The 25872-nt window shown below is 57.2% G+C and overlaps 1 protein-coding gene across 1 annotated transcript; it reads left to right on the top strand.

Annotated features, from left to right (window-relative positions):
- The first annotated feature begins 358 nt into the window (after positions 1 to 358).
- Positions 359 to 25872, top strand: LOC141968022 (fas-binding factor 1 homolog). Its single transcript, XM_074922355.1, has 28 exons — positions 359 to 443; positions 12040 to 12080; positions 12392 to 12469; positions 13005 to 13055; positions 13195 to 13282; positions 13842 to 13922; positions 14636 to 14755; positions 15648 to 15792; positions 16014 to 16147; positions 16513 to 16615; positions 16708 to 17109; positions 17761 to 17856; positions 18114 to 18208; positions 18854 to 18912; positions 19319 to 19444; positions 19623 to 19723; positions 20123 to 20296; positions 20813 to 20920; positions 21204 to 21343; positions 21642 to 21757; positions 21893 to 22000; positions 22399 to 22581; positions 22900 to 23076; positions 23274 to 23411; positions 23517 to 23649; positions 24023 to 24135; positions 24757 to 24881; positions 25614 to 25872. Exons 1-27 carry the CDS (start codon positions 359 to 361, stop codon positions 24838 to 24840), a joined length of 3279 nt encoding a protein of 1092 aa, XP_074778456.1. The 3' UTR covers positions 24841 to 24881; positions 25614 to 25872.

The raw sequence follows: 25872 nt of genomic DNA, 5'->3' as shown, positions 1-25872 counted from the left end.
TCAGCCTGTCACTTGTCCCCCTGCATCCTCAGTGTCAGAAGCTCAAAATAGCCTCGCTCTTGCCAGACTCCTGCGCAGGGTCATGCCTGTTTTTTGTGGATGATACTCTTCCACTAATAGCACTCGAAGACATTCCTCAGCGGGTAGGTTGCCTTCTATATCTCAGCACAACGTGCTGCCATGCAGGAGCTGGGCAACTGTGTTGTGTCCTAAGACGGCAGATGCTATTCTTACTGCAGAGAGACTTGCTGCGGCACAGCCCCTTCCTCAGCTGAAATGTTAAAAATCAGAGTCAGGCCCGAGTAGGCTCTCCCTGGAAAGAGTATAAATCAAGAGTGGCCCCTTTGAAGTCCGTGCGATGGCGCTGTGCCAGCCCAGCGCCTGGGTGCTCGCCATGCCCTCCTGGGACGTGCTGTCCCAGGGGCAACACAGCAGCTGCCCAGGTACTTCCAGCGGCCAGCTGGGGCTCAGTCTGGGGTGGGTGGGGGCACTGCTTACCTTGTGAACCAGCAAAAGCAAGCAATGCCTGTGCATGCAAAAGCCAATTTTTTGCTTATCAGCAAGAGGCCCCAGTGCATGAATCCCCTCACTGTTGAGATAGACAGAGGCAGGGCTTGCTCCAAGCTTGTTCCAGGACCATCAGTGTTGCAAAAAGCCATGTCCCCTCTCTTAGCCAAGCAGAGCAGGAGCAGCCCATGAACATGTTCAGATCAAATACAGATCTGGAGCCTGCGGTGGACGGAGGAAGCAAGCAGCCGATTCGATGTGAATGGTAAAGCAAGCTTCAACTTTATTGCAAGAAATCACACCTTATATAAGCACTAACTATAATCATGCATACTAATCATAAATCTATTGGATACATCCAAAAGGTCACATTATAATATCCCAGCCCCTTGTGGTATTTCGAGTATGTCACAACATCTTCCCTCTTCTGGCTTGTTTTTTTCCCAAAGGTTGTTCACCATAACAATCAAGGCCGCTCTGTACCCCAGTTTCTTCCTTTGCTAGCGTAACTGTCCTTTGTTAGCGTAACTGTACCCTGGGTTTTTCCTTTGTTTACCTCAGATGGCTGTAATCAGCTCCTGCACAGACCCATGTTCTGCAAGCCATTCTCCAACAGGAGCCCCAGTGCATTAAGTGTGATGTGAGCAGCTGCACTCGTCTTCATGCAAGTCTTGTTGCAGAAAAGGTTAATGAGCTGGTATGGGAGAGAGGGTGGAAGTAAGAGTAATCACAGTGCTGAGGTAGGGTTGAAATTGTGCTGAGGAGTGCAGGAAGGAGTCTGAGAGCAGGAAAGCGAGATGGATGTGGGTGCGGAAAGGGATAAGTGATAAGGTGGTAAAGGGTGTGTGGGTGGAAGAAATAACAATTCAGCAGCATTTCCCAAACGCAGGAGCACAAGCTGTATTAGGAGGAGGCAGTGAAAAGCAATACCTTCCCAGAGGCCTGAAGGCTTTGGCTTCTACTGGCAGTCCCCAGCTGGAGTCTGGAAGTCCCCAGACATGGCCAGACCTCAGCTAGCCCAGCCTTCTCCCCAGGCAGCCTGGGGACCCCAGGAGCTGCTGCTCTCTCTGGCACGGAGTAAGTGGAGGGGGACAGTGCAATGTGAACCACGTTTGGAGATGCTGCTGTGGCCCAGCCCACAGGGTCCTAGCTTGTCACCCTGTGTGAGCCCAGCCTGCGGCTACCACCCATGCATATGCTTTCTGAAGAATCTTCTAAGAAAAAAAATACCAACCTCGAAGTGGAAGAGGAGATTGGAGCAGAAGCTAAGTGTCTCTGAGTGGTGCTACCTGCTCCTGCCTGTCCGGGGAGGAGGGGGTAGATAAGTGTACTGGGTCTGGCTGAACTGGGACCGGTTTTCCCCTGTAGCAGCCCTCACGGTGCTGTGGTTTATGCTGGGAGCTGGCAGGGTGTTGGCAGCACCCTGGTGTGGTGGCTGCTGCTGAGCGGTGCTTACACAGCACCAAGGCTCCTTCTGACACTTCCCCCAGTGGGACGGGGTGGGCAAGGTCTTGGGAGGGGACACAGCCAGGACAGCTGACCCGAACCGACCCAAGGGACATTCCAGACCATGTGACGTCTGCTCAGTATAAAGCTGGGAGAAAGGAGGAAGGGGGTGGGGTCACCCTTGGTCCTCCGAGGCAACCACTCCGCGTATTGGAGCCCTGCTCCTGAGAAGGCCCGACAGCGCCTGTCCATGGGAAGGAGAGAATAAATCTGTTTGCTTTTGCTTCCGCACGCGGATCTTTGCTTCATTTTGCTTATATTAAAACTGCTTTTGTTTCACCCACAAGGGTTGGTTTATCTTCTTTCCCCTCTTTGCCCTGTTGAGAGAACAAGGGGAAAAGGTGGGGGGGAGAAGTGATAGAGCGACTGGGTGGATACCTGGCATTTAGCCAAAGTCAAACCATCACAGTCTATTCTGGTGCCCAACGTGGGGCAAAACAACGGCAGTTTTATATTAAATGTGCTGTAGCTATAGTAGTTATTAAGCAAGAAGCTCTTGTGCTGGTGACGGGCTTGGTTATTGCACTGCTTATCTTTATTTTGTTAAGCTCGGGAACATGCTGTAAGGAATCTGAGATCATCATGAGTGGTTTTATTTTGCAGGCTCCCGAGGTACTTAGCCATCCTTATGTTGGCTCATTGATACTCTTTATTAATGCTGTTCGCCTGTTGTGGGTTGTGTGGAGCTCGGTAGGTTTCTGGTGTAAGAGAAGGCAAATTTTGAGTGAATCGGTGCCAAAATGTGCTCTGAGGCGGCCTGTTCCTGGGTGGCAGGGAGAGTGGAAGGAGTTGGGCAGATTCCTAGGATGGTTATTGCCTCCTGTAGCCTGGGATCTCACCCCTGAACAGGCAAGCAACCCCACAAAACTGACACATCACCTGACAGAGGGGTGTCTTGCCTATCCCAATGAGAATCAGCAACTTCTAGCACTTTCCTGGGGCCTGGCCTGTGCTTACCGAGCTGCAGTTCAGCACTCTCAAAGGACTGCGGTTGACATGGGAACTCAAACAATAACAACAACAGCAGAGATTGCCCCAGTAGTAAAAAAGAAACAATGGACAAGGAGAACAACATACCCTCGATTAATAAGGGAGGAGAAAGAGGAGGAAGAAGCTGGTCCTTCAGCAAAGGTATTGGAAGAGGGAATAACAGAACTGAAACAGGAGGCAGAAACTACCCGGTCCCTGACGTCATCAGAACTGCGAGATCTGCGGAAAGACTACTGCCGCCAGCCGGGTGAGCGGATCGCTGCCTGGCTGCTGCGATGCTGGGATAACGGGGCAGATGCTCAACAGCTGGAAGGTAAGGAAGCCCAGCAGCTGGGTTCCCTTGCTAGAAATCGAGGAATTGAAAGGGGAATTGGAAAAGAGACAGCAATTTGCAGTCTGTGGAGACGGCTCCTTTCAAGTGTTAAAGCAAGGTATCCTTTCAAGGAAGATCTTATGGACCACACCCCAGGGAAGTGGGCTACTGCAGATGAAGGTGTCCAGTACCTGAGAGAATTAGCAGTGCTGGAAGTCATCTATGGTGATCCAGATAATGATGAAGCCCCTAAAAATCCAGGGGATGTCCCATGCACACGGGCCATGTGGAGGAAGGTGATTAAAGGTGCGCCATCCTCGTATTCTGCCGGCTTGGCCGCGATGCACTACCCAGAAATGGATGCAGGAGAAGGACTAAGATGTACGCCAGCTGTGGAGGCAGTCTCTTCCTGGCTTCAGAACTTTGAAGAGAGTCTTGGTACCTCCTCATCTCTACGGGCGAGTGCCCTGGATGTTAGGAGCTCCCCAAGAAATCATTTCTCTTCTGTCCCAGTCAGGGGGGAAAGGGAAGCCAAGGCGCATGACACGTGGCAAACTCTGGTTCTTCCTGCGCGACCAGGGGGAGGACATGAGGAAGTGGGATGGTCAACCCACCTTTAAGTTGGAAGCACGTGTACATGAATTGCGAGGAAAGACCCCTGCCCAGAAGAAGACATCCAAGAAGGTTGTTAATGTAGCTGCTGTAAAACCACAAGAAAGTAACCAGCGATCTCCCAGATACAGGAAGACTGAGATCACCTCCCTTGACCCTGAAGAAGGAACCTCGGCCTGGCACAGCAAGAGTCAGACAGTGAATACTCCGACCAAGAACGGGAATAGAGGGCCCCTGCCTCCAGCCAGGAGGAGGAGAGGGATGATCGGGTGTGTTGGACAGTGTGGATTCGATGGCCTGGCACATCAAATCCACAGAAGTACCAGGCTTTAATTGACACTGGGGCATGGTGTACACTAATGCCATCAAGTTATAGAGGGGGAGAGCCTATCTGGATCTCAGGAGTGACAGGGGGCTGTCAAGAACTATCAGTATTGGAGGCCGAGGTTAGCTTGACTGGGGACAAGTGGGAAAAACATCCCATTGTAACTGGCCCAGAAGCCCCTTGTATCTTGGGCATTGACTGTCTCAAGAGAGGGTACTTCAAAGACCCAAAAGGATATCCATGGGCTTTTGGTGTGGCCAGTGTGAATACAGAAAAGGTAAAACAGTTATCTAATGGGCCTGACCTCTCAGAAGATCCTTTTGTTGTGGGACTGCTGCAAGTCGAATTCGAACAAAAGGTGCCAATTGCTATGAGGACCGTGCACCGACGGCAGTATTGTACAAACCGAGACTCTCTGGCTCCCATCCAAGAATTGATTCGTCAACTGGAGAGCCAAGGTGTCATCAGGAAGACACATTCGCTTTTTAATAGCCCAGTATGTCTGGTGCGAAAGTCTGACGGAGGGTGGAGGTTAACAGTAGACTATCGTGGCCTGAATGAAGTGACGCCACCACTGAGTGCTGCTGTACCAGATATGTTAGAGCTCCAGTATGAACTGGAGTCAAAGGCAGCCGAGTGGTACGCCACAATCGACATCGCCAATGCATTCTTTTCAATTCCTTTGGCAGGAGAGTGCAGGCCACGGTTTGCTTTCACGTGGAGGGGTGTCCAGTATACCTGGAATCGACTGCCCCAGGGGTGGAAGCACAGCCCCACTATTTGTCATGGACTAATTCAAACTGCCCTGGAAAAGGGTGATGCCCCTGAACATCTACAATACATTGAATGACATCATTGTGTGGGGTAATGTGGCAGAAGAAGTGTTCAAAAAAGGACAAAGAGTAATTGAGATTCTTCTGAGAGCTGGGTTTGCCATAAAGAAAAGCAAGGTCAAGGGACCAGCACAAGAAACTCAGTTCTTGGGAATAAAATGGCAAGATGGACGCCGTCATGTGCCATTGGATGTTGTCAACAAGATAGCAGCTGTGTCTCCACCGACCAACAAGAAGGAAACACAAGCTTTCCTAGGACTTGTGGGATTTTGGAGGATGCATATTCCAGGTTACAGTCAGCTTGTGAGCCCTCTCTATCAAGCGACCCAAAAGAAGAACAGTTTTCAGTGGGGTCCTGAGCAGCAACAAGCCTTTGAGCACATCAAACAAGAGATAGCTCGGGCGGTAGCTCTTGGGCCTGTTCGGACAGGACCAGCTGTGCAAAATATACTTTACACATCAGCTGGGGAGCACGGACTCACATGGAGCTTCTGGCAGAAGATACCAGGTGAAACTCGAGGTCGACCATTAGGATTTTGGAGCCGGGGATATCGAGGATCAGAAGCCCACTACACTCCGACTGAAAAGGAGATACTGGCAGCATATGAGGGGATTCGAGCTGCTTCACAAGTTGTTGGTACAGAAGCACAGCTCCTCTTGGCACCACGGCTGCCTGTATTACATTGGATGTTCAAAGGAAACATCCCTTCCACACACCATGCAACCAGTGCTACCTGGAGTAAATGGGTCGCGTTAATCACGCAACGGGCTCGACTGGGGAAACCCAACCCTCCAGGGATCCTGGAAGAGATCATGGATTGGCCAGAAGGTAGAGATTTTGGAGCGTTGCCTGAGGAGGTGGCTCGTGCCCAAGAGGCACCGCCATATAACGAGTTACCAGAAGATGAGAGGCGTTATGCTCTCTTTACTGATGGATCCTGTCGTGTGGTAGGAAGCCATCGGAAGTGGAAAGCTGCTGTGTGGAGTCCCACAAGACAAGTCGTTGAGGCCACTGAAGGAGAAGGTGAGTCAAGTCAGTTTGCAGAAGTAAAAGCGATCCAACTAGCCCTAAAGATTGCTGAACGGGAGAAGTGGCCAGTACTATATCTCTACACGGACTCCTGGATGGTGGCTAACGCCCTGTGGGGGTGGCTACAGGAGTGGAAGAAGACCAATTGGCAGCGCAGAGGTAAACCCATCTGGGCTGCTGCATTGTGGCAGGACATCGCTGCCTGAGTGGAAAACGTGGCTCTAAAGGTACGTCATGTAGATGCTCATGTGCCCAAAAGGCGTGCCACTGAAGAACATCAAAACAATGAGCAAGCAGACAAAGCTGCCAAAATTGAAATAGCTCGGCTGGACCTGGACTGGGAGCGTAAGGGTGAGCTGTTTGTAGCTCGATGGGCCCATGAAACATCAGGGCATCTTGGCAGAGATGCAACGTACAGATGGGCTCGTGATCGCGGGGTGGACCTGACCATGGAGGCCATCTCACAGGTCACTCACGAATGTGAAACATGTGCCGCAATCAAGCGAGCCACACGAGCAAAGTCTCCCTGGAACAGAGGGCGATGGCTGAGTTTTCAATACGGTGAGGCCTGGCAGATTGACTCTATTGGACCACTGCCACGAACGCGCCAAGGCAAGTGCTACATACTCACCATGGTAGAAGCAACTACGGGTTGGCTAGAAACGTACCCTGTAACTCATGCCACTGCCCGAAATACCATCTTGGGTCTTGAAAGGCAAATTTTATGGCGGCATGGTACTCCTGAAAGAATCGAATCAGACAACGGGACCCATTTTCGAAATAATCTTATAAACTCCTGGGCAAAGAAACACGGCATTGAGTGGGTGTATCCCATCCCTTATTACCCACAAGCATCTGGAAAGATTGAAAGATATAATGGGCTGTTGAAGACTATGTTGAGAGCATTGGACAATGGGGGATGGAAGCATTGGGATATAAATTTAGCAGAAGCCACTTGGCTAATTAACACCAGAGGATCTGTTAACCGTCCTGGGCCTGCCCAAACAAACCCCCTTCATCCTGTGGGAGGAGATAAGGTCCCCATAGCACACACAGGGAAATGGCTGGGGAAGGCAGTGCGGATTGCTCCTCCCTTGGGAAAAGGCAAGCCCACTCGTGGGATTGTCTTTGCTCAGGGACCTGGATGTACTTGGTGGGTAATGCGGGAGGGTGGGACTACTCAGTGTGTGCCTCAAGAACATTTAACCTTGGGGGGAAAGTAATCTGTGGGGTGAGTTGTTTGTTGCAGGAAGTGATGGAAGAAGTAAGAATGATGAAGAGTGAACCAGATACGTGCAATGACGACCCAAACCTAGCCGGTGCTGGAGTCCAACAGTCAAACATACTTCTGTCCTGAGCATCTATCTTGACAGATGGGAGCCAAGTCACTGAACATCTGGAGGAGTGAAGAAAGCTTAAGGAATGGATAAATGAATATTATGTGGGACCTGGGCATAACGTAAATGGTATGGAATAAGGGGTGGAGACTGTACTGGGTCTGGCTGAACTGGGACTGGTTTTCCCCTGTAGCAGCCCTCACGGTGCTGTGGTTTATGCTGGGAGCTGCAGGGTGTTGGCAGCACCCTGGTGTGGTGGCTGCTGCTGAGCGGTGCTTACACAGCACCAAGGCTCCTTCCGACACTTCCCCCAGTGGGACGGGGTGGGCAAGGTCTTGGGAGGGGACACAGCCAGGACAGCTGACCCGAACCGACCCAAGGGACATTCCAGACCATGTGACGTCTGCTCAGTATAAAGCTGGGAGAAAGGAGGAAGGGGGTGGGGTCACCCTTGGTCCTCCGAGGCAACCACTCCGCGTATTGGAGCCCTGCTCCTGAGAAGGCCCGACAGCGCCTGTCCATGGGAAGGAGAGAATAAATCTGTTTGCTTTTGCTTCCGCGCGCGGACCTTTGCTTCGTTTTGCTTATATTAAAACTGCTTTTGTTTCACCCACAAGGGTTGGTTTATCTTCTTTCCCCTCTTTGCCCTGTTGAGAGAACAAGGGGAAAAGGTGGTGGGGGGGGAAGTGATAGAGCGACTGGGTGGATACCTGGCATTTAGCCAGAGTCAAACCATCACAGTACGAAATGGGGAAATGAACAAATCGGCGGTTCTGAGCCAGGGGAGGACGCATGCAGGAGGGGCAGAGCCTGGGAAAATATCCCCACTGACAGCTACTGCTATAAAGCCTGCTGGATTATCAGGGTCAAAGTGGGATACTGATGTGAGGAAGATGAATTGCTCATTGCTTTACGGAGAATGAAGGTCATCTTGCATTGACACTATCTGTGGAGTGAGGCTGCCTGTCACCTGATAAGGGCTTGTGCAAAGGTCTTGAGGAAAACACCCAGTCCATAGTGGCCATAAACCAACATCTCTGAGAGAAAGTTTAAAATAGATGCAGCTGATGGACTCATATAGAGCTGCTGTCCCATATGGATGGCCCGGGGTCTCCTGAGCTCAAATGCAGCATTCCAGTAGCAGTTGAGCAAATGGTTGAACACATTCCCCTTCAGAAACTTTGTCAGTAAAGTCAAATTCAACAGTTCATTTTGTTGACGGATAAAGCCCGGGTATCAAGAGTAACACCAATATGGTTTGCCAGCTTGATCCAATTTTATTAAGTACAGAGCATCTTATATACTATTAAGGCGTGATCACATACAGCTAAACAAGCTGTGATTGGTTCTAAGCTACTGTCCACACAATAGAACTCATATTTCATTGGTACAACGCGAGAAGCACACCCAAGAAGCACGAGCCTATGGACCTCCTACTCAATGTTTCAACTTCACTCCATATCTCTAGTTAAGGAATTTGCTAAACAATAGCTCTCTATGCAGTGACAAGCCAGAGAAGAACATTGAACAGTGAGTTCTTTACACAGGGGCAGCTAGCAGAGAGTTACTCATGTCAGTATCAAGGACCAGGTGGCTGTAATCTTCCAAAAACTTCTCCACAACTTCACACTGTGAACTCCTGTCAGGAGCCCCAGGAGAGGAGGAATAACCTGAGCCTTGCTGTCAGGGTCTCACTACTGTGGTTTTACAGGCCCTGAGTCCCCCCAGCCCCTTGCCACAGCACAGCCCCGATGTCAGCACAGCATTCCTGGGAGAAATGCAGTTCTGTACGCATGAAGGCTTTGGGATCAGAACCTAGAGAGGCAAAATCCAAGCTTAGCTAATATAAGAGGCAGTCAGTGGTGTGGGATCATGGGATGAGTCTGCTGTGAGACCCTGAGAGGCACCCTGCAAGCTACTGTTCACCTGGAGACACCCCTGAGGGGGCAGCAGGCACTTTGAGGGACCCGAGGGACAGATTTGGAAGGAAGGCAACATACACTTGTGTTGCCCAGCAAAGCAGTGATGGAGTAAAGTCTGCATCTTCAGCTGCAGCAGATTTAGCATATATTTTCTCAGGTCACAGTCCTAACTGAGATGTAAAACACCCTGGCTGCTGGCTATCTGGTGGCAGCCACCGTCAGTGTCTTCTGCTGGAGCTGTTGTGCTTTACACAACTGATTTACCCTTCAACCCTGAAGCAGTGGCTTTCTGAAAAACTCCAGACACAGGGAATAAAAGCGGTACTCTTTCTTGTGCTTGCTGAAATTTTGGAATTTCCTTGCTTGGGTTGAAAGACCTGCAGTGTCCTCCTCATTCAACTCTCTTTGTCATTTATGAAAAGACGTTTAAGTTTTAGATCTATCATGGCACTTTGTGATTTTCACTTGCATGAGCCTCTGTCATGCCTATTCATACAGCTTGTCAGACATTCAAAGGCTCCAAGGAGCAGACAAGTCTAAACATCGCAAGGTTTGTACACTTGTTTCTTGAGCCAGAAAAATCTAACGCGTGCTCTTCAGAGCAAAGAAAAAAGGCCAGAGTCTAGATGTGCAGATTCATCTGCACTCCCCGAGCCTCTCAGCATTTGGGCTTTGCGGCGTGAAGACACATCTCCGCCCTTGCTACGGGCTCCCTTCTGATCAGATTTTACAGCAACGATTATCTTGAGAAATGTTTTCGTGTAACGATGGAGAACTGCTAGCAATAAGAGTGTGACTGTTGTAGTGAAAAGTGGGGCCTTTTCACATCGCAGGCACGTAACAGCAACGGCTGCTGTAGCGGGTTGCACGGTTCATGGACCAGAATGACTTATCTGAAGGGAACGAATGTGTATTTTTTTAGCTACGAGCCCTTGCTGGGCTGGGGAGAGCAGGCAATGGGGCTGCAGCTTGTGGATATACTGGACGGCCCGAGTCCGAGCATTTGAGACAACGGCTGCCTACAGATGGTTTTAAACAATCCGGTACGTTCTTGGTGCAGTGCCCAGCAGGAGAGCTTACCTGGGGCACTCCCAAGCTTTGAAGGCTTCACCTGCGGTTGACATTTCCTCTTTTAAAAACCGGGTGCGAGACTGATGGCGAGGCGGGGGCTGGATGAACGCGGCCCTGGGAGAGCTTCTCCAGCCCCGTCCTGCCCCCGGGCCGCAGCGCTGCCCCCGGCGCTGCCCCCGCCTCAGCACGCGGGGGGTGCCTGTCCCTTTAAGAGCCGCGCGGGAGGGCAGCGCGGCCGCGCGGCGCGTGCGGAGCGGCGGCGGTTGGGCCGTTGGGCGCGCGGCGAGGCGAGGCGAGGCGGAGCGGGGCGGCGGCGGCGGCTCCCCGGGGCGGCGGCGGGACTCGCTCCTTCCTGCGCTCCCGGGCAGCGCCGCAGCCTTGTTCCGAGCGGGCGGGCGAGGCGGGGCGGCGCGGGGCCGGCCGGGCGCGCTGAGCGGGGCCCCGGCAGGAGCGGGAGATCGCGCGGGCCGGAGGTGACGGGGGCTGCCGCGGGCCGGGCCGGGCCGGGCGCTGAGGAGACCCTTGTGCCCCTGCGGGGAGCGGCGGAGGCGAGAGCGGCAGGAGCCGGGAAGGCGGCGGGAGAGCGGGGGAAGGCCGGGCCGCCGCGGTGGTGAGTGCGGGGAGTGCCGGGGCGGGCCCGGGGAATCGGGGTTTGTGGCGCCGGCCCCTCGGTTCGGGGGCGGGAGGGGCTGTGCTCGCCGCTGCCGCCGGAGTTGGGATCTCTCGGGGCTTGGGGCGTTTGAGGGGCCGTTTCCCAGCCATCGGGGCCGGGAGGGGCTTTGCTCTTGCTTGTGGGGCGCTCTGGAGCCCCGTGCCCCTGGCTGCGGCGTGTTCTGGGAAGGAGGAGCCGGACCTGCGCCCGTCTCTGAGGGAACTGGTCTTTCTCCGTAGGCTGCGAAACCCCAGAGCAGTTTGCACGCTTCGTAGCCTGGGGCGCGTTCCCTTCGGTGTCCGTCGGTGCTTTGTTGTGGTGGGAACTGGGGGCCAGAGGCGGGGGGGCAGCGGGCTCAGGTGGGGTCCTGGCCACGGCGATGGTTCCTGGGCCTTGTCTGAGAGGTGCAGCTGAGGCGTCGTCTCCTTGCTGAGCAGAGATGCTCGCCTGCCTCTGCCGCCGAGGGGGTTTGCTTATGGGGGTCCTGCAGGCCTTTCCTGCGGGCTTTCCCCGGACCGGGGCAGAATATCTGCCCTCAGTTCAGGTCTTCGCCTCACCTAAAGCCCAGGTGCCTGTCTTGGGCACTGTGGCAGCCCCGGACACTGAAGCGGCACCTTTGGGGTTGCCCAGGGACTCTGAGACACTGTGCGGTGAGAACTGCCAGCTGAAGGGCTGCTTGTGGCCAGTGACTGAACAGGAAGTTGCAGGCTCCTTGATAAAGAAATCTCCTTTTTGGCTAGGTGAAGTGAACTCTTTTATCCACAAAATACTGGGTCAAGTGCTGGCAGTTCTCCGTAGGAAGGCCTTATGCTGATAGAGCTTGAGACCAAAGCTTTATGCTGGGGGATTTCAAAAGAGCGAGGCATAGTGAAACTGGGAGCTTGTCTGTACCTGCGTGGTGAGCTCCCCTGCCTCAACACCTTTCATGTGTCTGGTTTCAGAGTCTGTGGATGACCTGCTTGACGACCTCCTGGGATATGAGGTCGGTAAATGGAACCTTCTTTGCAGCTGAAAGGACAGCATGCTTGTCCTCTTGCTGCCCTGCTGAGAGCAGGAGGTGCTGGTGCAGCAGCCAGTGGTCTCTCAGGGGGGAGGAAGCAGCAAGCAGGGTTTCCCCGTGTCAGAGGCCGTTGAAAAGGCCGGCCGTCAGCTTGGGGAGGCCGAGTGAAGTTCATCTCTGGTTAAAAGCCTCTGTGTCCTGTGGGGAGACGGCACATCCCCCTTTGGGGTGCCCAAGTCAGGAATGTGCCTGTGTCCGTCATCCTCCCGTCTCTCTGTCTTGTTTCCAGATGAAAGCCCCATGAATTCTGCGAGGAGTACCTGGAGGATTTCTTCGACAGATTACTTTCAGAGGACGTGGAAGGTGCAGAGGTGAACCTGACTTTTGGGAGAGAGCCTGGGTACCCTGAGGGCTGGGACTGAGGGGGGCCAGGCTTGCCCCTGGTGTCAGCCCAGCCAAGTCAGCAGTGGGATATGGGGGGGAACCATGAGGTGTGGCTGAAGAGGTGACCCCTCTCTGGCCTGGCTTGGGGGGAGCTGGGCCAGGGGAGCGGGTGGATGGCGGGAGAAGGGCTTGCGGGTGCCCTGGGTGAGCTGGAGCAAAGCCGGGGGGCGCGTCGTGCTGCAGCCCAGCCCTGGTGGGCGCTCTTGGGCGGAAGCGCCGCAGGAAGGACCCTCACCCAAAGCACCGGCCTGGCTGTTGCTGACGCTTCTCCCAGAGGCAGTAGGATCTCAGCAGAGGAATCGAGGCACGGGGGGTTTCCGGTGAGGGACACACCAGGAGGAGCTGGGCACGTGTTCTCCCATTGCAAGCAAGGAGGAGATGCGGGGTCTGGAGCACAGAAGCGAGGGGTGAGGAGTTCCCAAAGTGTGCTTGTCTCTAACCTCTGCCCTCCTCGGCATGCAGGGATCCAGTGCCTCCGGCAGAGAGCCCCAAGCTCTGCTGCAGAGCCTGAAGGTCAGTGCAAAATTACCCTTTGCCTGAGCCCCGTGTGGGCTGCAGCCGTGGCCTCCAGCACCAGCCTCTGAAGGGAGAAGCAGCGCTGAGGCAGGAGTAGCATTCGCCCTGCTCCCGTCGCCGTCCTGTTGCTTTCCAGGACTTGGACGACCTGGAAGTTGATCCGCTGGGAGCGTCGAGAGCTGGTTCTGGGCCAGGGCAGGCAACCGTGAAAGGCCCTGGGAAAGGTGAAAAGGAGATTCTGCTCTTCTTGTGGTAGGCTGGTTCCAGACGAGCAGGGCGTATTTTCTTCCGCAATAGGGAATGACAAGTGGCTTTGTTCCCAAAAGTCCTTTTTGGGGCTGTCCCAGCCATTGTGGCCGTGTGTTGTCCCTGGGTTGATCCCTGGCCCGGCCTCGTGTCGTGCTGTGGTAACATCACTGCCCTCAGCAGCCACAAGAGCCGTGCTGCTGCCTGCCACCAAACGCCACTTGGCAGTTGCCTGGTGCAGGTCAGAGACCAGGGATCTGCTTGGTCTGTGTGGAAGGAGAGCCAGGGGGTTGTGGTGAAGATGTGCCTGTCCCCAGCCTGTCCTGCTCTTCCCCAAGGCCTTTTCTCCTTCTCTGCCTGCAAGGAGGCCCCTCCAGAGAGGTTGCCACCCCACAGGGCCATGAGGGGACTGACTGTGTGTCCCGGGATGTGCTTTTAGGGACGGGGTCTGCTGCCAGAGAAGTGACCTTTGGCCAGGGTGGGAAAGGGACATCTCTGCAGGACCTTGTCTGTGAGAGCTGTGGCCTCTCTTTGCAGGAGAGTCTGGACCTGCGATGGAGAAGAAGCCTCTGTCGTCCTTCGCTGCTTCCCGACAGTACAGGAAATTTAACTTTGAAGGTAGGGTGTCACTTCCCTTCAGCGCGTGGTTGTGTGGGGGCAGCTGGGGACTCTGTCCTTGCTCTTTGCCCGTAGCTTGCCTCTTCTGTCACCCAAAGGCTCGGCTGGTTAATGACATAGAGCGTCCTTCACCCCTGCGATGCCCGTGCCAACCTCATCCCTTAGAGGTGACCAAAGGCAGAAAAGAAACAAGACTGCTCGGTGTTGGAGGCCCTCCCCAGGGTGGGGCTGGGAGAGGATTCCTGAGGGCGTTTGCTTTTTCAGCCCCGCTTTGGTTTTTAATGCCTGTCTGTAGCACTGGGAGACCCTTGTGTCGGGGAGGGGGGGATTCTGTCCCCCTTCCCAAGACGGGAGCCGGTTTCCTGGCACAGCTGAGATCTGGCTGTCAGAGCCTGTGCTTTACCTGAGGTCAGCATCTGTTCCAATCACTAATTGGCTTGGGGTGATGGAGGTGGGCTTTCTCCTCCCCTTTGTTATTGCCTAAAGAGTAGTCAGGCGTTAAAGCACCCCACTGCCGAGACACTCGCGGGTGTCCCAGGTCTGTGCAGAGTCTGCGTTCGTGGCTTTGGGCAGAGATGATCTCCTGTCCCCACGTGCACGTGGTGGGGAGCGGTGTTTGGCTGAGCACAGAGGCGTCGTTCTCAATAACCTTGGTTTTGTTGATTTGTTTGTTTTGATTGTTTTATTTTCTGCCCCTACGGGGTAACTGCCAGATTTAGATGATCCTCTGTCGGGGCTCTTGTCTGATGAGGAGCAGGATGCTCCCAAGAAGCCAGCTCTGACAGGTGCCGAAAGCATCCCTGAGATGCAAGGGAAACAGAGCAAGGAGCAAGGTGAGCAGGGCTGCTTGATGCATCCTCTTTGTATTAAATGAATCAGCAGCCTGGATGAGTTTGTGTGATGTCCGAAGGTTAAAGGAAAGCCAGCTAGTGGCATCTCTCGTTAACCAGTATGGCCCTTTAGGGAGCAGCTTCGTAGCAGGGTTACAGGTGGTAACAGCTCCCCGAGTGCTCGACATTTGCAGTGTGCTAGAGGTCACAGAACTGACTTTTCCTTTCTGGGACTGGAGTCTCAGATCTTCCCTTGGAGCTCATCCAGCCTGTTCTGCACACTGCCAGAGGAGAACCAGTGTTCTGGGTCAGGGTTTGGGTGGCTGAGGGCATTGCTGATGCACCCCAAAGCACAGTTGCACCTCTGGGTGGGATCCAGCTGCAGTGTGACCGTGTTACGGGCACTCGTGACTCCTGTTGCTGCAGCAGGGATGCCAGTGGGTCTGGTAGTCCCCTCAAACCTCCTTTCACCCTGAAAAATCTTCTCTGGACACGGGTAGCTGCTGGTGGGTTGGGGCAAGGACTAAGGTGCATTGGTGGAAGAGGGACTTGAGGCGAAGGCGGGGAGGAATTCTCCGAGTGGAAACTTGCAAAGCTGAAGAAGCTGCTGGTGTCCCCCCGAGCTGGAAGCCTCAGTGTCAGTGACACCCAGCAATGTCCCATCAGTGGCCACGGAGCAGGCGGTAGTTTGTCACTTGCTGTGAGATTTGGTCACTGAAAAGAGCTATTTAAAAGTGACTCTGTAAATGGTCCTGAGAGTTGAGAGCAGTCAGGGCTGCTCTGATCTCTTGCTGGGGGGAAAAAAAGAAGGAGAAAAAAAAAAAAAGGGAGACAAGCCCCCAAGCCTAGCTCAAAACCTCTTACCATGTGTGATTCTCTCCCTCACCCCCCCCAGAGCCACGCGCAGCCCAGACGCCCCTGCGCACCGCGGCCCCAACGTGGAGGAGGAAGGAGATCACCTTTGACGAGGACATCACCGACCTGATGGATGCCATTGGACTGGGCAGCAGCCCGGGAAGAGATGGCAAGAAGGCAGAAGAGTAAGGGCAGTGCAGGGGGGCGGGAATAAAGGAGGGGATGGCTTGTGTCTTGAGATGGTGCCACCATGGTGGGTGGGGGATGCTGAGCTTGTGCCTGTGGGTCTGCGCAAGGGGCAGGAGCAGCCTTGTGTGGCAGAGAAGAGCCAGAGCAGGCTGGCAAGGCTGTGTGAGGAGGAAGAGCCCTGCCTCTGGGAGAAACCCATCTGCCGCTGTGTCCCCAGCAGAGAGGAGGTCCGGCCAGCCCGCGCCGTGCTGGACGAGTTGCTGGGACGAGGCTCCGCGTCCAGAATCCTGGAAGAGCCAGGCCTGGGAGAGCGCAGGGAGGTCGCACAGAAGTACCACCAGAAGCAGCCGGGTGAGCAGAGCCAGGGATGCTGGGAAGGGCTGCAGAGGTGGCAGCACTGGCTTGGGCGAGCGAGCTCGATTTGTACTGCCCTTGCAGGGGAAATGCCCTTTGTGCCCTTGCGGCAGCTTGGCAGCCTTTGCACAGGGTCTGTAACTCGGCTGCCTTTGGCCGTGGGCTGAGTCCCAACAAAAGTTTTCCCCAGCCGTGCTGAGGAGACCCCTTGCTGTCCGGTTTCTGGGCACGAGGTTTCCAGCGGTGTTTTCCCGGAGGCAGCAACATCAGTGGGAATTGCAGGGCGGGAGGAGGAGGAGGGCTGGAGTCTTTGCAGCCGGCTGCTCCTCTGGGTGCTGAGTCAAGGCCACTTGTCTGAACAGAGAAGGAAGAGGGTTGGCGCAAGGAGGATTTTGTGTTTGGAGCTTACCAGCCCTCAGTGGCCTCCACAGCCAAGGGCCAGCCGGCAAGAAGGCAGCCTGTGAGGTATTGTGCTCTCTGTGTCTGTAGCTCCAGGCACCGGCCATGCTGCCCCTTCAGCGGAGCGGGCAGGGTCCCCGGTGTCCCCTTGCGGGCAGGGATGCAGCTGCTTCTCCTCACAGCAGGTTTTCAGCCGAGAAGAACAGTGAAGTCAAAGCAGAGCCCCTCTCCAAAGCTCCCCCGTTAGCCAGCCAGAGGCCCGTGCAGGGCCGCAGGAATCGAGGTGACTGGCGGGGCTTGAAAGACAAAGACATTCTGGATTTGGAGCTGTCATCTCCACCGAAGGCCAGTCCTGCAGCAGCTGGGCGGCCCGGCCCCGCCAGACAGCTCCCGGCTGGAGAGGAGGCAGCTGCTAGACCTGCCCCAGTGGAGGAGGAGGAGGACTGGCTGAGCGCTGCCTTATCACGCAAGAAAGCCCAAGCGCAGGCGAAGGCCCAGCAGAGGAGCGCCAAGCCCTCGGAAGCCCCAGCTGAAGGGCTGAATCGCCGCTCTCCTGTCAGGTAAAGGCACGGTTGACTGCCGCAGCGCTCCCGTCTGTTCCGCATGTGGTTGTCCAGCAGGGGCTCTCAGAAACCCTGGGCTCCGATCTGAGAAATCAATTTGAAGCACTGTCTTGTCTCAGGTTGGGGTAATAATGTGGGGCTGTGTCCCAGTGATCCAGCCCGCAGTGCCCTCACAGCTCGGGGCTCTCCTTGCGGTTGTAGCCAAGAGGGCACCCAGTGCTGTGAGTCCCGCAGAGCTGTCCTGGATCAGCACCCCCCCACGAGCTCCTCCCCGTGCTCCTGGTTCCTGCCTTAATTGCCCGCCCTTCCTCCTCGTTGAGGCAAAGGCTCTCCTCCAGCTGAGTTGGCAGGGACCCAGGTCCAGACTTGTGCCACTGAAGGGGAGTGGGAAGCGAATTGGGGACAGAGAGCCCCGTGGTGTGGGCAGGGCTGTGTTAGGTGGGGCTGCTGCTGCCCAGGGGAAGGGGGTGGATGCAGCAAGGAGGAGCAGCGTGGAGGGAGGTTTTGAGGTGTCTTTGCTCCCCCTGCAGCCCAGAGGCTGAATCCTGGCTCATCTGAGTGGGACAGAGGCTTTCCCCTGCCAGGCAGGAGCTGGCGTTGTGGGGAAAGGATCTTGTCTTTCCTCGCCTCCTTGGCTCTCCCCCATAGGATGCTTTTTGCTTGCAGCCGGCCAGCAGCCTCCCCAGGAGCACGGCCACAGGCAGCCGCCGTGCAGGCCGAGGCAGTGAGCACAGACAGCTCCAGGTAAGGCTGCCTTCGCCTTTCGGGCGTCCTCCATGGGAGGGATGTCCTGCAGAAAGCAGCTGTGTGTGGGAGACGGGGCAACGGGGAGCGCTGGTACCCAGCGGGGGGATCACGGTGCCCTGGCACCTCTGTAAGCGGGAGGGCAGGTGGCTCTGAAGTTTAAAAACTCCAGGCAGTGCTGAGCAGGAGAATGTCTGGGCGCCTCTCCCTGAGCTGCGGCACTGCTGTGCATCACCCGTGTCTCTGTGCCCACGCAGGCCACCGCTCCCCTGGCTCAGCACCGCGGAACAAGGCTCAGCTCAGCCGTCGGAGGCAGCACAGTGGGATCCCTCCGGAGATGCCAGCGCCCCAGGTGCGTTTTGTGTGGTTGTCGAGTTTGGGCAGCAGAATGCAGAGAGGGTCCCCCCCGGCCCTGCAAGAACAACCAGGCACAAAAAGGCCAGAGCCGCAGCATCGCCCTTGTCCATGTGAGCGCTGCCCGGGCTTTGCCCAGCCGTTGCTGGAGGGGGCTGCCAGGCTGCAGGATGCCACCATGCCCGTGTTGTGGCGTGGTGGGGACAAGGTGCCGGGGCACACTGAGCTCCACATTTCGTGCTGTCCCTCGTCTCTCCCTCTTCCCTCCTGCTGCCCCAACCCTCGTGCCACTAGCGCTGTGTGCTGGCAGACCCCCTCCTGCCCTAGGCTGAGGCTGAGCACCACTCGAGAGGCCACTGAAAGTGGCTGAGGGGACCCAGCCTCCTCCCTGGTTGATGGAGATGGAGGAGGAGCTGTGCTTTTCCCCCAGACTTAATCTGCAGAGCAGAGTCCCCACCAGTGTGCGTGGGGTGGGGTAGGAATGCGGGTCTGGGTGAGCCTGTCTGAGCCTCTGTCCCCATCCCCAGCTGCCAGAGTGTAGCAGGACCCTTCTCGCTCTGCCAAGGAGACCCAGGCCCTCATCCTTGTGGGAGGGAGTGGTTGCCCTTGGCCTGTCTGAATCACAGACTTGTTCCCTTTTCAGTCCCTGCAGCCTTGTACCCGGGAGAGCAGGAGACACAGGGCCCTGCCCCGCTGGCTCAGGTAGGTGTGCTGGGCCTGTGCCCCCGAGAGGTGCAGAATCGGGGTGGTGATCGTGAGCCCTCCCCTGCCAGCTCAGGGTCACCCAGCCCTGTCTGTGCTCCCTGGGCAGGAGGATGGCTGTGCCCTGCTTTGCATCCCTGGGAGCCTGTGTTGATGCAGGCCAAGGCTTTGGAGAGCCCCGAGATGCCCCGAGTTGTATTTGTGAGGCCATAGCGTGTGTGCTGTGGCTGCTTTGTAAATCGTGTGCATTGCAGCCCTGCATTGCCTGCGCAGTGTTGAGAGAGCTCCCCAGGCACAGGCCGGGCAGAGCTGCCCGCGGGGCACGTGCCTGCCTTTAGGGGCTGATGGCCACAGCACAAAGCCCCGGATGCTGAAGGGCCTGTGTCTTTTATCTGTGTCCCTGCAGGCAGAGTCTCCAGGCCTGGGCTTGCTGCATGAGAGGAAGCTGGGGGCTCCCGCGGCCCAGCTCCACGAGGGCTGTCGGGCAGCGCTGTTCCGTGCCCAGGCCCGCGTAGCAGAGTTGGAGAGCCAGGTGAGCCCCATGGCCTGCTGGATGGGGGAGCAGGAGCCACGCCTGCTCCCAGTGGCATCAGGGGCACAGGCAGAGTGGAGGAAGCTGCCCGTCCAGAGAAGGCTGCGGCCAGCAAGTGCTGCTGTGGGCGCTCTGTCCCTTGGGCGGCACAAGGACCTTCTCCCCGGGTGCCCGGCAGGTGCAGACATTGGAGCTGGCACGGGCTCAGGACAAACTCTTGCTGGAGATCCTCCGGCAGCGGCACCAGGAGGACCTGGATCTCCTCGACAGCACCCACAGGTACCCAGAGGCGAGAGCACGTGCTCCCTTCCTTTGAACGGGCCTTGCCTACAGCCCTGTCCCTCTCCCCGGGGGGGGGAGCGCTGGGGCGCTGCCCAGATCCGTCCCTGGGGCGGGCAGGCCCAGAGCCGTGTGGGTGTGGAGCTGGTGTGGGCAGAGAGGAGCCCCACAGATGAGCCAAGGGCAGGGTTTGCTCTCACCCACCCTGTCCTGTGTGGCAGAAGGAGGAGGAGCTGTTCCCAGGGCCAGCATGTCCCCAGGCAGGGCTCAGGCTGCGGAGAGCCACGTGTTTCCCCGCACCCCCAGCGCCGCCGCTCTGCTCTGCAATCCCCGTGTGAGCTGTGGGTGGAGAGGGCCGACTGCTGCCCTGAAGGTAACGCTGCTTCTTCCCGCGGGCAGGAGCCAGGTGAAGATGTTAGAGGAGACCTGCAGGCAGCGAGAGCAGAGGCTGCGGCAGGAGAAGGAGCAGTTGGTGGCTCAGCTCCAGGGGCAGAGGCAGGAGGCGGAGCGGGAGCGGGCAGAGCTGCTGGCACAGCACTTGGCCGAGCTGGAGCATCTGCGAGAGCTGCAGAGGTGAGAGTGGCACGAGCAGCGCAGGTGTGGGGCCGGTGCTGCTGGTTGTGGCAGAGGAACTGGGGAGTGGTTTGGGGCCAGGGTGACAGGAGCCTCCAGAAGCACTGGGCTGTGGGCAGTTGGGCGGCGTTTGGAATGGGGATTTGCTTTGTAGCCGGACAGAGGGAGACGTGGCTGGAGACGTCCTTTCCGAGTGAACGTGTTGTATCGTGCAAGATGCTGAGCCCAGTGTTTTATCTCCCCCAACCCCCTTTTATCCCGGTCAGTGAGTCACTGCTGCCCACACACTGGGGGTCAATGAGAAATCAGTTTCTAGTGGAGAAGCCCGTCCCCCCCAGCTGTGGTCCGTGCCCAGTGCGGATGCCTGTCAGTGGATGCCCTGGGACAGAGCCCCGTGCCAGCTCAGCTCCTGGGACCTGGTTCCCAGGCCCTTGACCAAGCCTCGTCCCCACTGCCTGTCCTGGGGAGCCCCAGTTTGTAACAGCCCGTGGTGGGCTCCTTGCCCGTGTCCTGCAGGGTGTCTGTGCAGGAGCTGCGCAGAGAGCACGAGCAGCAGCTCCAGCAGCTGAAGTGTCTGAAGGACCAGGAGGTTGAGGCGGTGACCAGCGCCACTTCGCACACCAGGTACCGATGGCTGCCATTGTGTCCCTGCGTTGGTCCCTGGCCACGGTGTTCCCTGTGCTCCAGGGAAGCAGCCTTGGACCGTGGCACCAGAGGCCACCCCCTCTCCCAGCCCCTGCCTCCAGGGACGCTGAGCTCTGCTGATGCAGGAATACTGCTCTGCTCTGCCCCAGAAGGGTTCGGGGCAGGGCTGCCCGTCCCTTGGCCCACCACACGTCCCCCTCTCCATCGTGGGGAGATGAGGTGTGTCCCCCCGGGGTGACCCTCCCCTCGCTGCTCTCTGCAGGACTCTGAACGGTGTGGTGGATCGGATGGAGAAGTTCTGCGGCACCCTCTGTGATGTTTTACGGAAGGTGGAGGCCACACAGCAGACGACCTCCCAGGAGCTGGCCATGGGGACGCAGAAGCAGGAGAAGTATCTCAAGGGTATGTCTGCCATTCCTCTGCGCCAAAATGGCCACGGGGTCCCCGCCGGGGCTGGGGACACCCATGAAATGGGGAGAAGGTGCTCCGAGTCAGGCAGAGGCCTGGATCCAAGGCTGGCAGAGCCTTGCCTGCCTCGGTCACTGGGCTTCTCAGGGTCTTCCCTTTCCAACATGGTGTCCTGGGGGATGTGCGGAAGGTGCTGAGCACAAGCGCGTGCAGTTTTTCTGTGAATACGGGGTAGACAGAGTGGGGCTTCCCTCTTCGTGCTGCTCATGGCCCCGCTGCTGCCTCTCCCCAGAGCTCCAGGACAGCCTGTGTCAGCAGCAGAGGGAGGCGGAGGAGGATGGGTGCCGGTTCCGGGAGATGGTGGCTAAACTGGAGGCCAGGCTGGATGAGCAGACTGGGCTGCTGGAGGTGAGCCCGCCCTGTGCCCTCTGCCCAGCTCAGCCCTCCTGTCTGGGGATGGGCCGTGGGTCTTGCCCACTGGCGGTCCCTGGGCTGGATGGAGCCTGCGAGTGGCATCTGTGTCTCCTCTGTGTCTGAACCCAGGAGCACCAGAGGTTGCTGGCAGAGCGCTCCAAAGTGGAATCGCTGGAGGAGGCGCAACAAGCGCTGACCCAGCAGCTCTTGGAGCGAGTGGAGCTGGAGAAGGCGAAGGTGAGGTGGGGCGGAGATTTCCAGGTGCTTTTCTCAGGTCCTGTGAGTCTGAGCGGGGCTGCGCTGCGGCGTGTGGTGGAGGAAAGAGGTGGGTGCTGGGCGGCAGCGTCCTTCCTCTGCCTCCTCAATCCCACACCCAGCTGTGTGGCGAATCGCCCTCAGATCAACCCTCTGGCACACGGGTGCGAGAGGCTGCCGTGTGCGTGCACGGCGCTGCGGCTTCTGGAGGAGCGTGGGGCCAGAGCTTTCCGCGCAGGGTTCCTGCCAGGCGCCGGGGGCTTGAAGCAACCTCTGGGTGTTGGCCGAGGTTCAGTGGCAGAGGTGGGTTTAAAGGAGAAAAACGTTCCAGCAACTGGGACTTAGTGCTTTCTCTCTTCCTCTCTGGCGACGCTCTCCAGAGCGCGGTGCTGCAGGAGCAGCTGGCGGTGACGCGGCAGCACGCGGGGGAGCCGCAGAAGCTGGCGGCCGAGCGGGCTGAATTTGACGCCCAGCAGCAGCCGCCGCCGAGCAAGGAGCAGGCCACGGCCCGAGCGCTGCCCGTGGCCTCTGAGGGAGAGGGCCCCGTGAGGAGCATGGCCAAGGTACCGCAGCAGAGCCCCTGCCCAGGGCCTCCAGCACCCGCTTGGCAGGCTGCCGGGTGGGTCCTGCCTACAGGGCAGTCGTCGAGTTGTTGGAGGCAGAGACATCGCTTGGGGTGGTGAGAATGAGGCTGTTCCGGGAAGAGCCCGAGGCTGGGGGGTGAGGGTGCTGCTGGAGTAGCTAGTGGAGTTGCTCTGCGCCCCAGACGGGCACACACGAGAAGCTCCTCAGGGGCAGATGTTTCCCATCTCTTGGAAAGACACGAGAGAGCATCCAGGACGGATCGGGTCATGCGCTGGTTTCCCCTGTGCCCATCCTAGGAGTGGGCCAAGGTGAAGATGCGGGCCCACACGCTGAGAGCCCAGGAGGAGCAGCTGGCGAGGGAGAAAGAGCTGCTGGACAAGCTCTGCCAGGAGCTGAAGGCAGAGAGGGAGAATGTGCATGAGGCTGCACTGCGCGTCCGGCTGCAGGAGGAGGAGATGAGAAGAATGACCAAGGTAAGCGGAGCATCTGCGCTGCCGTTGCCAGCTGCGCACGGGCTGGCAGCAAAGCTGGGCTTCCACTGCCCTCCCAGAGCAGGGAGGGAAAGCCTGTTCTGGAAGAAGGGGAAGGAGGGGACGCCTGAAGGAGTCCTGCTGGGCCCAGGGCAGCGAGGGTCCCTGTCCCCAGCCTCCCCAGCCGCTCTGCCTTGCAGCTCTCCTCCCAGAAGTACGAGGAAGGGCAGCGAGCCCTGCAGGAGGCACGCAGGGTCGAGTCGCAGGACCAGTCGAGTCTGCAGGCCCTGCAGTGGCAGTTGGAGCAGCTCAGGCAGCAGAAAGAGTGTCTGCACCAGGCAAGTACCCCCTCGGCTTCCCTTCTGGGCCTGGGGCCGCCGTGCCAAGGGCCCGAACCGTTGTCAACATCTTCTCTCTCTCCCTTTCTCCCCGGGACGGGGCAGGGTCGGCTGAGCATGGCTCAGCAGAGGAGCCAACTTCAACAGCTGCGCCAGGAGGCGTCCAACAGCCCCACGATGGTGCGGCCCGCAAGGCAGGACTGCAGTGCCCTTCTGACAGGCTCCTCCAGTGTGCCAGGTAAGGCTCTGTGCTTGCTGCTGGTGGGGAGGGACGTGCCGGGGGGCAGCTGCACTTGTACTCCCCTTCTTGGGAGGCTTGGGCTGTGCCCAGGGGCTGTTTTAGTTCCCCTGCGTATCAACCTCAGACGGGAGGAGTTGGCCTCCTCGTCTTGTGAAGGAGCTCAGCGAAGCTCTGAGCCAGGGCAGTGCCAGGAGAGGGCAGAGGGGCCAGGAAGGGAGAGGCTGGTGGGTTAAAGCCCGTTTGCCCTGGGAGCATGGTGAGGACCCTGCTGCAGGGACCCGCAGGCAGCACCCGAAGGGATGCTGTGTTGTCTCCATCTGCGGATCCTCTGATGGTGGCAGCACGACACAGTCGGGCTCCTGTTCCATAGGGAGCCTGGGAGGTGTCGAGGGACTCCAGGCCGCTCTCGAGAAACTCGTGGCCACTGCCAGCTCTGCCGAGCTCAGTGCCACGGTGGCGATGATGAAGTTCCGGGTCCTGCAGGTGAGGTGGTGGGCGACTGGGGTGGGAAGGGGCTTCAAACGTGCTGGGTTGGGAGCAGGGCTGGGTGAAACCTGATTTGAGCCCGGTAGGAGACAGCCCAGGCTGTGGCTAAGATCATTACTGAGCTGTGGGGCTGGGCGGGCTTGTAGAAGACCCGGGCACCTAGAGGAGGGATGGCAGAAGCAAGGACGGGTGGCTCCTCACAGCTGGTCTCAGGCTGATGGACAAGGTCCTCGGCACTGTGGGGTCGCACTTGTCCTCGCCGTGTCCCTGGCTGGGAGAAGCCAGCTGGCCTCTGGCTTCAGGATGTCCCTGTCCTCTCCCGTCGGCCCGCCGATTCCCTGCTGGGTCCTTCCCCAGGCGGGGCTGCTCTTTGAGGCTTCCGCTGTGGGTCTTGCTCAGAGCGTGAGGTTGTGGGCTCGGGGCGGGGGGAGCCCCCACACCCCAGGGGGTGCCACGGGTGGTACCTGCCCACTGCTGACTGCAGGAGGGAGGGTTTGGGATGCTTCCCTCCCTCCTGAGTGACAGCCAGGACTGTCAGCCCCCTTCTGTGGCACCCTCTGATACCTCTTCCATCCACCCCTCTCTCTTCCCTTCCCCTTTGCCCCCTTCCCCTCTCAGAACCGCGCTTACTTAGACGAGGAGCAGCTCTTCCTGGAGTCCCTGAAGAAAGCGCCCTACAACGCCGCTTCTGTGCGAGGCTGAAGTGGTGACGCCCCTTCGGTTCCCTCCCAGGACACTCAGAAGTTAGTTTCACTGCCACATTAATTAATCGGTTGTTCGCTGTGCCAGGTCGTCCACTATTTCATCGTCAGCACAATCCCAGACCTTCTCTTTATGTTCCAGGGTGTTCCGCTTCTTTTCTAGGGTTTGGAGATCCAAGTCTATCCTTGATGAATTTCTCGTCACTAGTGCAGGTTGTCTTGACCATGCTTCAACGTCCCACTTGCCTGAGCTTCCCACCCTCATACTTGTTCCCGTGGGGGCGGTACCTGTAGCCACTGGCATGATCCTTCACCACGGCTACGAGCAGATGTGAAGTGGCCTGTGTCAAGAGCCGCAGTTTGTTTGGCCTCCATTTCTCTTGCCAGTCAGAGAGGGACCTGCGGCTGTTGACTGCCAGCCGCCGAGGAAAGTGGCTGAGCGGGAGCTCCTGGATGCCGCTGAACGTGTGCGGCTCCTCCGCAGCCAGGGAGTTTGCTTTGCTCAGACAGACCTGTGTTTGGTCTAGAGATGCACAGAGCAAGAACAAATAGTAATTCATAGTCTCTCTGTGTAAGAGACTCAGAGCCTCTCTTTTTCTCCTTTATAGAACAGCAACCTTTTCAATACAAAGCAGCAGCAGCCTGAACCTGAGATGGCACAAGTCCAAACTGAGATAGGAGATATTACTAATGCAGCAAGAGATGCTGAAAAAGAGCAAAGGCGGCAGTCACAGATGTGAGAATGTTAATGTGTTCTTCTCTTTGGATTTCCAGGGCTTCCCAGCTCCATTGCTGCAGAGTTAATGTAAATACTCTTGTCATAAGTTGGACAAAGAAACACTCTGTGGGCCTGGCTGAAGAGGCTACGTGTTGGAGGAGGTCAGAGCAACACAGAACTTTCCTGCAGATGGATGAGTTATTGGGGCTGTTGTCGTCATAATGAGCTAAACCCCCATTTAGTCGGTCTAAACCAAAGAACTTTCATTACTGCTGCATGAAAATGTAAACCAGAATAAAATCCTGCAGTACTGTA

The sequence above is a fragment of the Athene noctua genome, chromosome 18, assembly GCF_965140245.1.
Source record: "Athene noctua chromosome 18, bAthNoc1.hap1.1, whole genome shotgun sequence".
Lineage (NCBI taxonomy): Eukaryota > Metazoa > Chordata > Aves > Strigiformes > Strigidae > Athene > Athene noctua.
The sequence above is the reverse complement of the archived record's forward strand: the minus strand, read 5'-3'. Positions and strand labels throughout refer to the sequence as shown.

What these genes read in the sequence shown, in the direction of transcription:
- LOC141968022 (XM_074922355.1), top strand. Translation starts at nt 359, where the DNA reads ATGGCGCTGTGCCAGCCCAGCGCCTGGGTGCTCGCCATGCCCTCCTGG. An exon ending in CAGGAAATTTAACTTTGAAG is followed by an intron (nt 13,923 to 14,635) that starts GTAGGGTGTCAC and finishes GGTAACTGCCAG; the next exon opens with ATTTAGATGATCCTCTGTCG. An exon ending in AGGCTCCTCCAGTGTGCCAG is followed by an intron (nt 23,650 to 24,022) that starts GTAAGGCTCTGT and finishes CCTGTTCCATAG; the next exon opens with GGAGCCTGGGAGGTGTCGAG.